Source organism: Lingula anatina, chromosome 4 (assembly GCF_051362555.1).
Source record: "Lingula anatina isolate TDL-2025a chromosome 4, LinAna3.0, whole genome shotgun sequence".
Taxonomy (NCBI): domain Eukaryota; kingdom Metazoa; phylum Brachiopoda; class Lingulata; order Lingulida; family Lingulidae; genus Lingula; species Lingula anatina.
This window is the reverse complement of record NC_141770.1, coordinates 28,977,010-28,989,936: the sequence shown is the minus strand read 5'-3', so window position 1 is coordinate 28,989,936 and position 12,927 is coordinate 28,977,010. Positions and strand designations below refer to the sequence as shown.

The window sequence follows — 12,927 nt, the reverse complement described above, 5'->3', positions numbered from 1 at the left end:
AGTCGGATTATCTGAAAGTAATCTAGTGAGACTCCCCGCGGGGATAGGTCGATCTAAAATCTATGGGAATAGAGTCTTAAATTCTGTCCATACTGCGAAATAGTACCGATATCTCAGGAACAGATGGTACAGGAAATATAATTTACTTAGGCTATAATCCTCGTGAAATCCAATTTACGCGAAACAGCTAAAATTCAGGACCAAAATTAATTGAGTTAACTTCGTCACATGCAGATCTTTGATGATTATAAAGGGCCATCCATCTTAAGTTATCGTACATGCATGAAAGTCTTCAAACGATATCGTATTTGACAAGTCTACAAACGATACGTTTTTATTTATTTATTATTATTATTATTATTATATATTTTTTTTTTTTGGGGGGGGGGGGAGGTTATATAGGCCCCCCCTATAGCCTTTCAACTTGTACGCTCTGAATGGGAAATTTGAAGTAGGGGATCTAGCAAAAGCCAAGTCTTTGTTGTGAAAATGATGATAAAAATAGATGACCTTCACTCATTTCAAAGTAATATATAATCAAATTCATCTCTTTTCCGTGAAATAAAAACTTGGAACAGCCCGCATGAACTGAATGAACTTTCGCAATGCCCGTCTCAACTAATGCATTGCTCTTACAGAGCCAAGAGAGATTTACTGCTATAATTTTAGCAAATGTATTGCTAATTATTCATCTTTAATATTAACATTTAAGTAAAGAAAGATTTATACAAATCATTCAAATGACACAAAAAGTAGATTTTGGAAGTATTTAAACTAAAGTGCCTTTTACTAACCGTAACGTATGTACAAAACTATTTGCAAAGCGGACAGATTGCTCAGTGTAACCAGATCGATGTTTTGATCTTTCCTGTCAAAAATCCGGTGTGGTTTTCAAGCTTCAGTATTGTCATGTGAGAAGAAATATTCTGTTGCAGTAAAGGAAACGCAAGTCATCTTGCGATACGCCTGCTTGTCAATAACCAGGTACAGTTTCAGTATTGCGAAGTTAGCGTTAAGTAAGTGAGCCAGTCCTCCGACCTTGTCGAGAGTCTGGTTCATCTCGACTCGTGATCCAAATGTAAAATAGCCGTAAGCGCATCACACCTTTACTTAGGTGATTTTACTACGTTAATTGATTGAATTTTTGCTATACAGTTACTTTGTTACAGGTATTTATTGACTTATTTTTGAATAATGTAATCAACATCACAGACGTAGGTATATCAGAAAAATTTTCAAACTGATCAGAAAATTAAAATACTTATATCATCTGAAAGGTAATGCAAAAACCGGATGAAATCATTTGGAATTTTTTAAATATTCCTACAAGCAACAAAGATATTGAAGTTTTTTAACTGCAAAAATCCACCAAAAGTGTCCACACTTTTCAGCTCAAAACCTGTGCCCACTGACCAGCAGTGATCACTCAGGCGCAGCAGAGCACCCTGTGTGTCTTTGTGTGCTCAGCCTATTGTCTGGCTCACATAGCCTGTGACTAATCAGGGCAGAGCTATTTCCCTGTGGTAATTTTCACATCATGTAATATTGCGGATTAAATTAACTATACTTCGCAACCTTCAAATTTCATGATTTTTCTACATAATATAGCAAATTTCATAAACTTTGCTGGATATAAATTTCAAAAAGATGATACCAGCACTTACCTGAAATTTTTTAGCATTTTGTAGAGGCAAAACTTAAAAGAAGCAGAACCGAAACTTGTCAAAGACTGCAACATGGGAAAATCACGTGACCGGATTTTACTCTTTGATTTACAACTTATTTAGTTAATGGCTTGTATTAGTTTTTTTACGCAGCGCTAAAAGAGAGATTTAAAAAAGGGGTTCCATAGGCGAACTGTCAGCAGGCCGACTTCAGTTTAACACTTCACTGCCCGTGGACAGTTACGACTGTAGCGCCCCTAGCGGATTGTGATCTACCTAACAGACGCCCATTTATAATTATTATTTTAATGTATATATAGCGTGTGCATCACCCAAATAATTTTTTGTAAACACCAAAATTTATTCATTGTATATCTGTTCTCTTGCCTCAGTTACTCTTTTCAAGCTGAGAAGCTAGTTTAAAGTTTCAGATTTACAAGTTAAATGAAAGTGAATTAGCAACTACATGTATTTCAACTACATGTATTTACCCTGTACATTGCGGAGAGGGGCAGGGGGAAAGGGGGTCAAGAGCTGGGATGCCCCCTCCACACACACACACACACACACACACACACACACACACACACATGCACTCCAGGAAAAAGTGTGATGAGGAAAGTGAGACAACAAAGTCATTGACCATAGGATTACGTTTGTATTCGAACAGAACTTGACACTGCTGAATGCACAAGTGTACTACAGTATTTTGAATAGTAATATTTTCATAACAGTTGTTTGCTGTGGAGAATAGTTACGGAATTGTCATCTTTTACAGGTATTTCCATCTATCAAATCATGTCAGGAAGTAATCTTGTTGTGCCCATCATTCTTTGGGGCCGTCACGCCCCTACGCACTGTGTGTCTGCCATCTTGATGACCTCTGACCAGAGGAATATCATCACAGGATGTAACGACGGTCAGATTATAATTTGGGATGTCTTAGAGGATTGGACGGTGGGTCAAAGTTAATCAGAGATGTTCTGGTTATTTATATCTTATTATAGAAATCAATGAGAATTGAATAAGTTGAGATAATTTAAAGATTTGGACCAGAAGCTTCAAGGTAATTTTAATCAATGGCACTGACAGTGTCAGGTGAGATATACAACTGTCAGCTTGAAAGTTGAAATTTAACATTAAAACTGTTTTCAAAGACATTTAACAGATGTAGAACAGACTGTTAGTGGTCAGGAGCTATATTCTAACTATAATTATTGTTATATTCCTTACAGATATATCCTAGAAGTATGCTATATGGTCATAATGCTGCTATCAACTGTTTAGCCATGGCTAGCAAGAATCCACATAAACCTTATATAGCAAGTGCTGCAGATAATGGGTAAGACATCTGTTACACCTAACACACTGTCACACCTAACACACTGTCACATTTATGCATTGTTACAAAAATACATTATCACAGTAATACACTGTCATACCTAGCAGACTGGTACAATTAATTCTGTCACACCTAACACACTGGCAAACCTAACATGTTGGCACATCTAATACATTGTTACTAAAAAAAGTCGAACCTTACACACTGTTACGTCTCATGTTAATATAACATGCAGTAACTGTTGCCATGGTGTTTCCAGGGAGATCTGTCTGTGGGATGTTAGTGATGGGAGGTGTATAGAACATCACAAAAGTGCCAGTGTTCACACCAGTATGCAGGTAAGGGACTGTTCCCAGATCCTAGCATACTAACTGTGGATCGATCTATCTCCGAGGGGTTTCTCACTAAATTGCAATCCAGTTAAGTGGTTTTGATGTCGGTTATGCCTACTGAATCTGCTAGTACAGGGGGTAATTAATTATCGTTTCGCCACTTCAGTAGGTGTGCCAGACATCTAAGCCGCTTTCGCTGAAAGCAATTCAGTGAGAAACCCCTCGGAGATGAATTGATCCTGTTAGATCAATCTAGGTATGAGAACCCAGTCTAAAACTGGGCTTGTCTGGCTTATGAAGTTATAGTATTTGGATAATTAAAGGTGACTGTTTTTGAAGAGGAATAGAAAGCCTAAGAAAAGGAGGAAAGAAAAACACAAGAAGTTTCTTGTGAATTCAGTAATAAATATGATGACAGCCAACACAAGATGATGTGACACCTGATTTGACAACAGATTTTATTCATCTATTCAGGAAGATTTATGAATAACAAGGTGTAGGTTTGTAAATGCTGGATAAATGCTAACAAAATTTTGTTATGCATTCTGTTCTAACTAAATTCATGAACAAACTCTCACAAGAATATTCCTTTTAGTATAAAAAAAATCTACACAAGAGTCAGCTAAGAGTATTGACCATGGAAACCATGTACATGTATATGCATGTGTGAGTGTGTGTGTACATGTTTGTGTATGTGTGCATGTAGGTTCCAGAGTCACTTAGGAGACATAATCTATCATATTTTGTCTACATTCCAGTCATACCACATGTTAGACTGTAAAGACTTTCGTCTAGTCTGTAATGGCTACTACCCAGAGATCCAGATCATAGACCCCGCGAACCTGACACTGCTCTATACACTGTCCTCTAAGATTTCCTCAGATTGGATCAGTGCATTTTGTATCCTAAGACCTGTGAATAGAGAAGGTATGTTGTGCTGGGAATGCACATAGTGTCTTAAAGGCAAGTTGTACAAATAGGCTTTAGGTGGGAGGGGGGATGGAAAAATCGTATATCAAAGTCTCATGGTAAAAGGTCCATTTCATTAGGAAAAAGAGCCCCTTCTCTGAAATTGCTGGCTATTGGCCTGTATGAAGAAGGATCTCTCTATTAATAGTATAAATGGAACTTAATCAAGGCTTTTAAATATCAGAATCCATGTATTGCCATAGCTTTGTTGATGTTGTGAATTCTGCTTTTCCAGATGATGTTGTGGTGGCCATCTCTAATTCTGGAACAGTCAAAGTTTGGACTTTGGAACCTAATTCTTTGAAGGTATGTTTTAAGGGCGTGTCCATGAGAAAATGAAACAAATCTGTCAAAAAGTGACAAGATATGTATTAATATGATGTTTCAAAGTTCACATGGATTTGCATGCATTATGAGTAACATGTTGCATTCTATGATTATGTGATATAAAATCATATAATTATTTGCTGTTGGCCAGTGTATTCATGTATCCTGTACAAGACATGATCATTGATTCTGGTTTGACATTATTTGATAATTTTCATGATGTGTCAAATGATTCCTCTGGAGAATATATTCAAGAATGGCCTTAGTAATATTCAGCTTATTGGTAGCCATTTTAACACTGTGACCTCTCTCTCTGTTCCAGAATAAAGAGATATTTGAGGACGAGTCTAAGCACATCCGCTGTCTCAATGCCCAGACCTTGACCTGCTGTGCTTATAACCAGCGTACTGTGTTGATTGTCTGCTCCAAGTACTGGCAGGTAATGTAGACTGTCACATCTCACACACTGTCACATCTAACACACTGTCACACCTAACACACTGTCACACCTAACACACTGTCACATCTAACACACTGTTGCACCTAAACCACTGTCACATCTAACACATTGTCATAGCTAACACACTGTCACATCTAACACATTGTCATATCTAACACAGTGTCACATCTAACACACTGTCACATCTAACACTGTGTCATATCTAACACACTGTTGCACCTAAACCACTGTCACATCTAACACATTGTCATAGCTAACACACTGTCACATCTAACACATTGTCATATCTAACACTGTGTCACATCTAACACACTGTCACATCTAACACTGTCACACCTGACACACTCTCACACCTAAAACTGACAAATACAATACACTGTCACAGCCAGCACTACCAGTCTCTGCATCGGTCTGCCTTCCATTGCCTACTGCACACCTTATTTCCCTCCAGCACATATCAGTTTTCACACACTGTGCATGTCAGTAGAACTAACTTTTTGCATGCAGTACTGCTGCTTGGGCTTCATGCTCTGCATGTAATGATGTGTGATTATATACTGTATGATGTATGTGTTTGCATGCTTGAGGAGCATTTATATGTGCATGTTATGTCTGTTATGGATGTGGTGTTAGCAATTACTTTATGGTTCTCAACCCTTTTGGCATTCTGACTAGCAGAACTGAGAAAAAAACAATACGTAGTTGGAATCAACATACTAGTATGCAATACTCAAGATTTAAAATATAGATTATGGACTGACAGCAGATATTCCCACCAGTGCAGTTGGACTCATCTAGACACTTTGAACAATCTAGTTTTTCCCCTCATGTCTGATGCTGAAATGAGATAGTTCTTCAGTTGTCTCAGACTGGGGGGGGGGGGGGGATTAAAAATCTCAGACTGGGGGCTGAGAAATATCAGACTGGGAGGCAACGGAATCTTAGGTCAGGGGAAGGGTACTTTATCAAGTAAGTAATTATAACATAAGCATCCAGTGTGACACAGACAGAATCAAATGACAGTCATCTTCTTCATGGAGACTAAACCAGGGGGCAGTTATAGTGAAGATAGTTATAAATGAGGGCTATATTGTGCTTAAAATATGCCATATTTACCTATGTTTTTCTTTTCACATTTTTGTATACGTAGATTGTGTACAGTAGATACTAACGCTAAAATTTTTACTTTTACAGAGTTGATACTCATTCTGATACTAATTTTAACATTAATACTGAGTTCATACTAATACTTATATGAAAAGCTTATACCGAGTTTGCACTGCTACTAATATTAATACTGATGCTAATATTGATGCAGAGCTGATACTAGAACAGGTACTAATACTAATATTACTGAGTAGTCAGTTCTGATGCTAACACCCAGTCCATACTGATAATGTACTAATACTCACTGCATAGTGCTGATACTAAGACTGGGTTCCCATAGATTAAGATCGATCTATTCGGATCTCCTTGGGGGTTCACGCTAAATTGCTGTCAGGTTCCGAGAGCCGAGTGCGCACAAAAGTTATTTACCCCCTTACAGCTTTTAGTAAGCAGGACAGACATTTAAGCCAGTCAGGCTGACAACAATCAAGTGAGACTCCCCACGGGGATAGATCGATCTAAAAACCTCTGGGAATTCAGTCTAATACTAATACCAAACCGTACTGATGCTAATACTAATATATAATACTAAAATCTGAGGTTAAACTTGGTGGAAGGTAATCAGATAACAAGAACAGCACACTATTATACCCACATGTGAATACACAAGTATACACTCAAAATTAATTTTTATCCATTCTAGGAATGTTTTTTTTTCTTACATGGACACATAAAATGCAGTTGCTCATACTTTTTCTTTTTGTAAATTTTTTTTCTTCGTATCATTTCAAAATCTCATTTGAACCACAGTGACCTTATTTATGCTAATTGCCTTAAATTTCAAACAACTCTTAAAGTCTTTTTTGTATTTTTCACTATCAAGATTTATCAAAGTATATGACAACATGCCAACTATCCTTTCATAATTTTTGAATCCACAGTTATACTTATTACTAACAAAGCAAATTAGTTCTCGGAAAATTATTTATCTGTTTTGTTTGATTGTATTGAGTTATTTTGATAATAGAAACTGAAGTGGTATTATGTTCTAAAACAGAAAACAAATATTACACAGGAGAAATGCACTATTATAGAAAGACCATATTTTAGTGGCACCATTATGTACACAAACTTTGAGTTATTCTGTGAGGGCAACTTTTCAGATCTATGGCTGTGTAGCTCCTAGTATTGGCGATCCAGAGGTAAGGAACTTGAGGGGGGAGGGGAAGGGGGGGGGGGGGAGAGTGCTGTCAATGTGACTGGTATTCCTGGGGAAATCTTGGACTTTGCCTTACCTTACATGGTGGTCATGGTGTATTGTGGGTTCTCTGTCTTAGACCAGGTTTCACAAAAGGACTTAAGACTGGAATTTGATCTTACCTCTAAGACCCCATTCCCAGAGATAAGATCGATCCAACTAGATTGACCTAACTCCCTGGGGGTTCATGCTAAATAGCTGTCAGCCGAGCCGGCACAAAAGCTAATTACCCCCTTACAGCTTGTAGTAGGTGGGACCGACATTTAAGCCGGATTATCTGACAGTAATCTAGTGAGACACCCCATGGGGATAGATCGATCTAAAATCTATGTGAATGCACCCTAAGACTAAAGATGTTGGTCTTTGAAAACTTAAAAGTTTAAGGCCGAAATTTTTGATTTATTTTCATCTAATGAACTATTGGTCTTAAACATAGACTGTTTCTATTTCTTAACAAAGTGCTGTAAGTGAACTATTACTGGACTAGCCTTGAATTAATAAGCAGACTCAATCTAAAGATATCAAATTAGAAGTAAAGACCAACTCTGTCTCTGTCTTACAGTGTTTTGTGAAACAACCCCGTGAAGTCTCAAATGAGTTGAGTTTACCCTGAGTGTCTAAGGCTATTGGAGACTCTCCTCTAATTATATTATAATCTGCAACAGCTGGTTATGTAACCTTGGGAAACAGGGTCTGGGTGCTTGTTACAGAGGAGAGTTTCTAATGGAATATATACAGTAATGTTTTGACATTACCTAATATATGCTATAAGACTGGCTGTTTTGAGCTGGGTTCTCCTCAACTTTTCTCCCTTCATATTGTCCATGTACACTTTGACACATGTTATACACTACAGGGCCAGGAAAACCAAAGTTGTGCATGCATGCTTGTATGTGTGTACATCTATCTCTCTTTCCCCCCCCCCCCCTCTCTGTCATCTGTTATTCTCTCCCTCTCCTTTCCCTCAAGCATAACCAATCTTCCTCTCTCTCTCTCTCTCTCTCTCTCTCTCTCTCTCTCTGTGTGTTTGTGTGTGTGTGTTTATGTTTGTGTGTGCATGTGGGTTTCTCTATGTGTGTGCAGGGGCGGATCCAGAGAAATTTTCTGACAGTCTTCCAAATTATCTTTGTTGATTCGTCCTCCATTTTTGACCGTCTTCCGACAGAAAAAATTAGACACCCATCAATGTAAACTTGAAAAACTGACCGTCTTCCAGAAGACCCAGAAGACGGCCTAAATCCGCCCCTGGTGTGTGTGTGTGTATGCATATTCTCAGACATGGGGAGAACTTATAGTTAAGAGGTACTGAAGATTCAAAGGACCTACACTACAAGAAATCTGCAGTTCCTCTGTTGGTCAGAATTACTTTTGTTACTCTATGTTTACATGTGATTCATTGTAATTTATTATAAATTCACATAAACCCTGCCAGTCCAGAGGAGTTGCAATATCAAAAAATCTTGCAGGACCCCTGGCATTTCTATCAGTCATGACTTGCTGCTGGTTAATTAGGCAGTTTCCCCATGTCTGTATTCTGTAGGTTTGAATATATATACACCGTAATACAAGTGTGTGTTCAAATGTAAGTGATCACCTGTGTATTATTATACATTTTGTATGATGGTTTCTCAGGTATGCTGGTAGCTTGGAAGTAGTTTAGCTATAATTATTAACTGCCATGAAATCAGTAAATACAGTAACTATTTGAGCATGAGGCTTTTTGGGGATACCTTTTGCTGCTACTTTCAAATTAACACAAAAGGTTCTAGTGGTATATTTGGCCTCTTAAAAATGACATACATACTCAGTTTGGATTAAAAGAACATCATATTTTTACACTTACATTCTGGTATATGCCTGGTGTTCACGCTTGTTCACATTAATGTTCGTGCTTTAAAACATACACATGCACCAACATGTACAAATAACAGGATCAACAGGCACAATTAGATATTAAATATTTCTTAAGGGGTTATCATAGAAAATCAGGCCCGTAGCCAGCAATTTCAAAAGGGGGGTTCGTTTTCTGAAAAGTGGACCTTATTCCATTAAAACATCATGTAACTAGATCAAATTTTACCCAGAGTGGACCTTTTCCCAGCAAAAGGGGCGGTTCTTTCGAACCCCCCGAACCCCCTTGGCTACGGGCCTGAAAATATTATATAGTCTTGGAGATAAACCTGTCTCTCACCTTTTGTAGTATTCACTAAGCTTGGGGCCAGGTCAGAATGTTTTATTTTTTTAAACTATTAAATATTTTTAATAGATATATTAACATATATCTAGGAGCAATTTTTGCTAAATGTGGACCTTTACTAATATTTTCAGTACTTATGAACTTGGAAAAAATTATACATGATCTCAGTAAATCAGTTGAGGTAAAATTGTTTATACAGATGCTGTCCTTTGTAGACAGAGCTAATGTTAGTCTATGGAAAATTCTGTGACTGGATTCTGAGAAACAGCCTGAGGAAAGTGAAAAGTTTTAAGTGTGTTAAAATAGTATTGATTAAAAATTTGATAAAAAATTGTCCATGAAATTGTTCATGTGCTTAAAAACTTAAGAAAGCATGTCTGTGATTGGCTTAAAAAGTCAAATTTAAAATTCTTCTGTTTGGGGTATTTATTTTACAAGAAGCAGATCTGTTGCAGCCATGTGAATTATCTTATTACTATCATGAATGAATATGATCAAACATAAGCCCAAAAAAACAAAAAAAAAAAACAAAAAACTTTCATACCATCAGCTTATGGCCAACCTGGACACAGGCCTTCATCAGACTTATGTGAGCAGATAATGGTATGAAAGCTTTTCGGCTTGTGTTTGATAATTTCTTTTATGATCCAACTACCAAGCTAATGAACATTTTTGCATATTTCATTACTGTGTTTAAAAATGAGAGTAACACAATATTCTCTCAGTGTGTGAGTTTGCTGAGGTTTCGTCTGCTGTGTTGAGGTTTTGTCTGCTAGTGGATAAAGAGAAAAGACCCAGACTTTAGACTTTGTTAACTACAAACAATATCCATGATACTTCAAGGAAATTCCATGAAGATCATTGAGTTACAAATGATGTTTCATTCTGGACTTTTTTTCATTAAAAAGTTAGTGTACCTTCTATATCTCATGGATGTGAATATGATGAATACATACATCATACAATGAATTTCATAATTTAGATTATTAATAAATAGGATTTCATTTATCTTATAATTCCAGATCTATGATGCAGGTGATTTCTCTCTGCTGTGTTCAGAGTCTGCCAGAACGGGAGAGAGGTGGTCAGGCGGAGAGTTCATCGCCGTGGACAAAGTCATTGTGTGGAGCAGTGAGGGGAAGGGATATCTCTACAAACTGCCCATGAAGTGAGTACATGATGTGTGTGTGTGTGTGTGTGTGTGTGTGTGTGTGTGTGTGTGTGTGATGGAAGATGAGTAAAAATCTGCTTTGCATTATTGTTTGTACAAACTTGTGCATATATATATATACATAGTGTGTGTCTGTTAATGTTTTTAAGAAAATTTGAGTCTACTTTTATATATTTAAATCCAGTATCTAATCAGTTAAGTAAAATGAGTAAGATACAATAATTATTATTTCAGATGTAACATTGTTATTTTTATCATGTACTTTTATAAATTACTGCCTGTTTTGGTTTGAGAAACATTCATCATTCATTTTCATTACAGTCTTACTTTATTGGGTTAGAAATGCTTTGAAAGATATTTGTTAGAAAATTAGCTTATTAATTTTGATATATTGCAGTTTTTTTTTGTTTTTTTTTTGCAACAGTATGAGCTATCATTGTCATATCAGTGAGACATTCCATGAATAAACACGATGCTAGATAAAGAAAATATTATGATTGGATCATTATGAAAAATGCAATAATAAAGTAATTAACAGGTATAGCTATATGAATACTTGATTGCTAAATGAAAATTCTATGAGGCCTAAATATGGTGAAAAAATTGTAGAAATCTTGTGAATTTTGTTAGAAAATTATCAAAAGAGAGAGAAAGAATAATGCAGTATTGTTATTTGATCCATGTTGAGAAGCTGCCCAGATCTTTACCCCACAGAGTGAGTAACCAATAGTATAGTAGTTAGCCCAGTATAGTATATTGTTTTATATGATTCAATATGGATCACACATAGCTCAATATATTGTTTTATATGATTCAATATGGATTGTGCATAGCTCAATATATTGTCTTATATGATTCAATATGGATCACCATAGCCGGATTGACCTCGTACCTGGAAATCGGGCAAAAAATTGGAAGTGACTTACCCTCTTTTCCAGTCCAGGAAAAGTAAAAAAAAATCAGAAATAGTCCCTATAATTGGGGAAAAATCAAGGAATTGTGCTCAGTAGTACTCTCTCCAATTTTGTACCCACCAAACAGCAATTGTCTACTAGATGTCTTATGTCAAAATTATGGTCCTGGAAATTTTTAACTATATATATTGGATTATGTAATTCAACATGGCTACATGTGATCACAAACAGCTTTACATATTGGATTCTGTAATTCACAATGTTGGCTCCATATGGATTACATAAAGTGCAATATATTGGATTATGTATAATTGGGTAGTTTATTCTTGACCCACATTTACAGCCTTCTAGCTATAGATTAGAACAAGAGAGGAGTCCAATTTAAAAGGGTCATTACAGTACCTTTGCACAGAATGGAGATAGTTTTCATTTATTTAAGATGGTATTTGTTTTTGTCATATAGGCACCAATAAGATATGAATTATATGCACTCAATGTTGAAGGAGTTTTATGTACAGACATTGTAATTGTTAGTTTGGAATCTGTTTAATTCTGTTCTGTATTCTGCCTGTCCATGTTGTCTCTGTCACTGTGAAATTCATTGTAATTGTTCATGGTACTGGGGTGAAAATTGATGAAATTATACAGAATCTTTCACTTTTTAACCATAATGATTCATCTTGTTGAAACATCTGACACTGTTCAGTACGTTTCTTGGATTTGTTTTTGTACAATGTCTGTATATCTGCCAGCCATGCTGTCTACTTTCAGTATCCTCTACAAGTTAATGGGCTGATTTGCACTGAATGTCTAATTATAGTAATAGTTTGGTAAAAGGCACAGTTTAGCTTTATCCAAAATATATTTGAAATTTCATTTAAATATCAGGAAATAAATCATTTGGTTTTGTTTTACATTTTTTTTATTTCCATGGTGATTTGGTATCTCATAAAATGCTTTAGACTGAGGTGGGAAATATTTGCTCAGTTTTTAGCTATTATTTTGTTAGTTTATTATTTATTTATTTATTTATTTAGACTAGACAATTTTGTTCAGGTACTGGTGTCGCACTGAATGTGTATGTTATATGTCAGTACAAAAAGAAAAAAATTCTAAGAAATGTCGCTTGTTACATGTGTATTTATGGTTTTACACTCATTGGTATTTGTTACTCAAGTATGATGCG

At 36.2% G+C, this 12,927-nt stretch overlaps 1 protein-coding gene across 13 annotated transcripts in view; it reads left to right on the top strand.

The window, feature by feature from the left end:
- The first annotated feature begins 827 nt into the window (after window positions 1–827).
- Window positions 828–12,927, top strand: part of LOC106171579 (WD repeat-containing protein 7-like) — a 51,599-nt gene continuing 39,499 nt past the window's right edge. For 10 of the 13 annotated variants that reach the window (XM_087011108.1, XM_087011106.1, XM_087011117.1 and 7 more), the window contains exons 1-9: window positions 828–984; window positions 2,443–2,621; window positions 2,900–3,006; window positions 3,266–3,344; window positions 4,097–4,265; window positions 4,543–4,613; window positions 4,957–5,073; window positions 7,365–7,403; window positions 10,679–10,824. In XM_087011108.1, the coding sequence (XP_086867234.1) occupies window positions 2,463–2,621; window positions 2,900–3,006; window positions 3,266–3,344; window positions 4,097–4,265; window positions 4,543–4,613; window positions 4,957–5,073; window positions 7,365–7,403; window positions 10,679–10,824 (887 nt within the window). In that variant the 5' untranslated portion in view covers window positions 828–984; window positions 2,443–2,462. The remainder of the gene's footprint in view (window positions 985–2,442; window positions 2,622–2,899; window positions 3,007–3,265; window positions 3,345–4,096; window positions 4,266–4,542; window positions 4,614–4,956; window positions 5,074–7,364; window positions 7,404–10,678; window positions 10,825–12,927) is intronic. The other 3 variants (XM_087011113.1, XM_087011118.1, XM_087011109.1) reach the window with 1 other exon arrangement.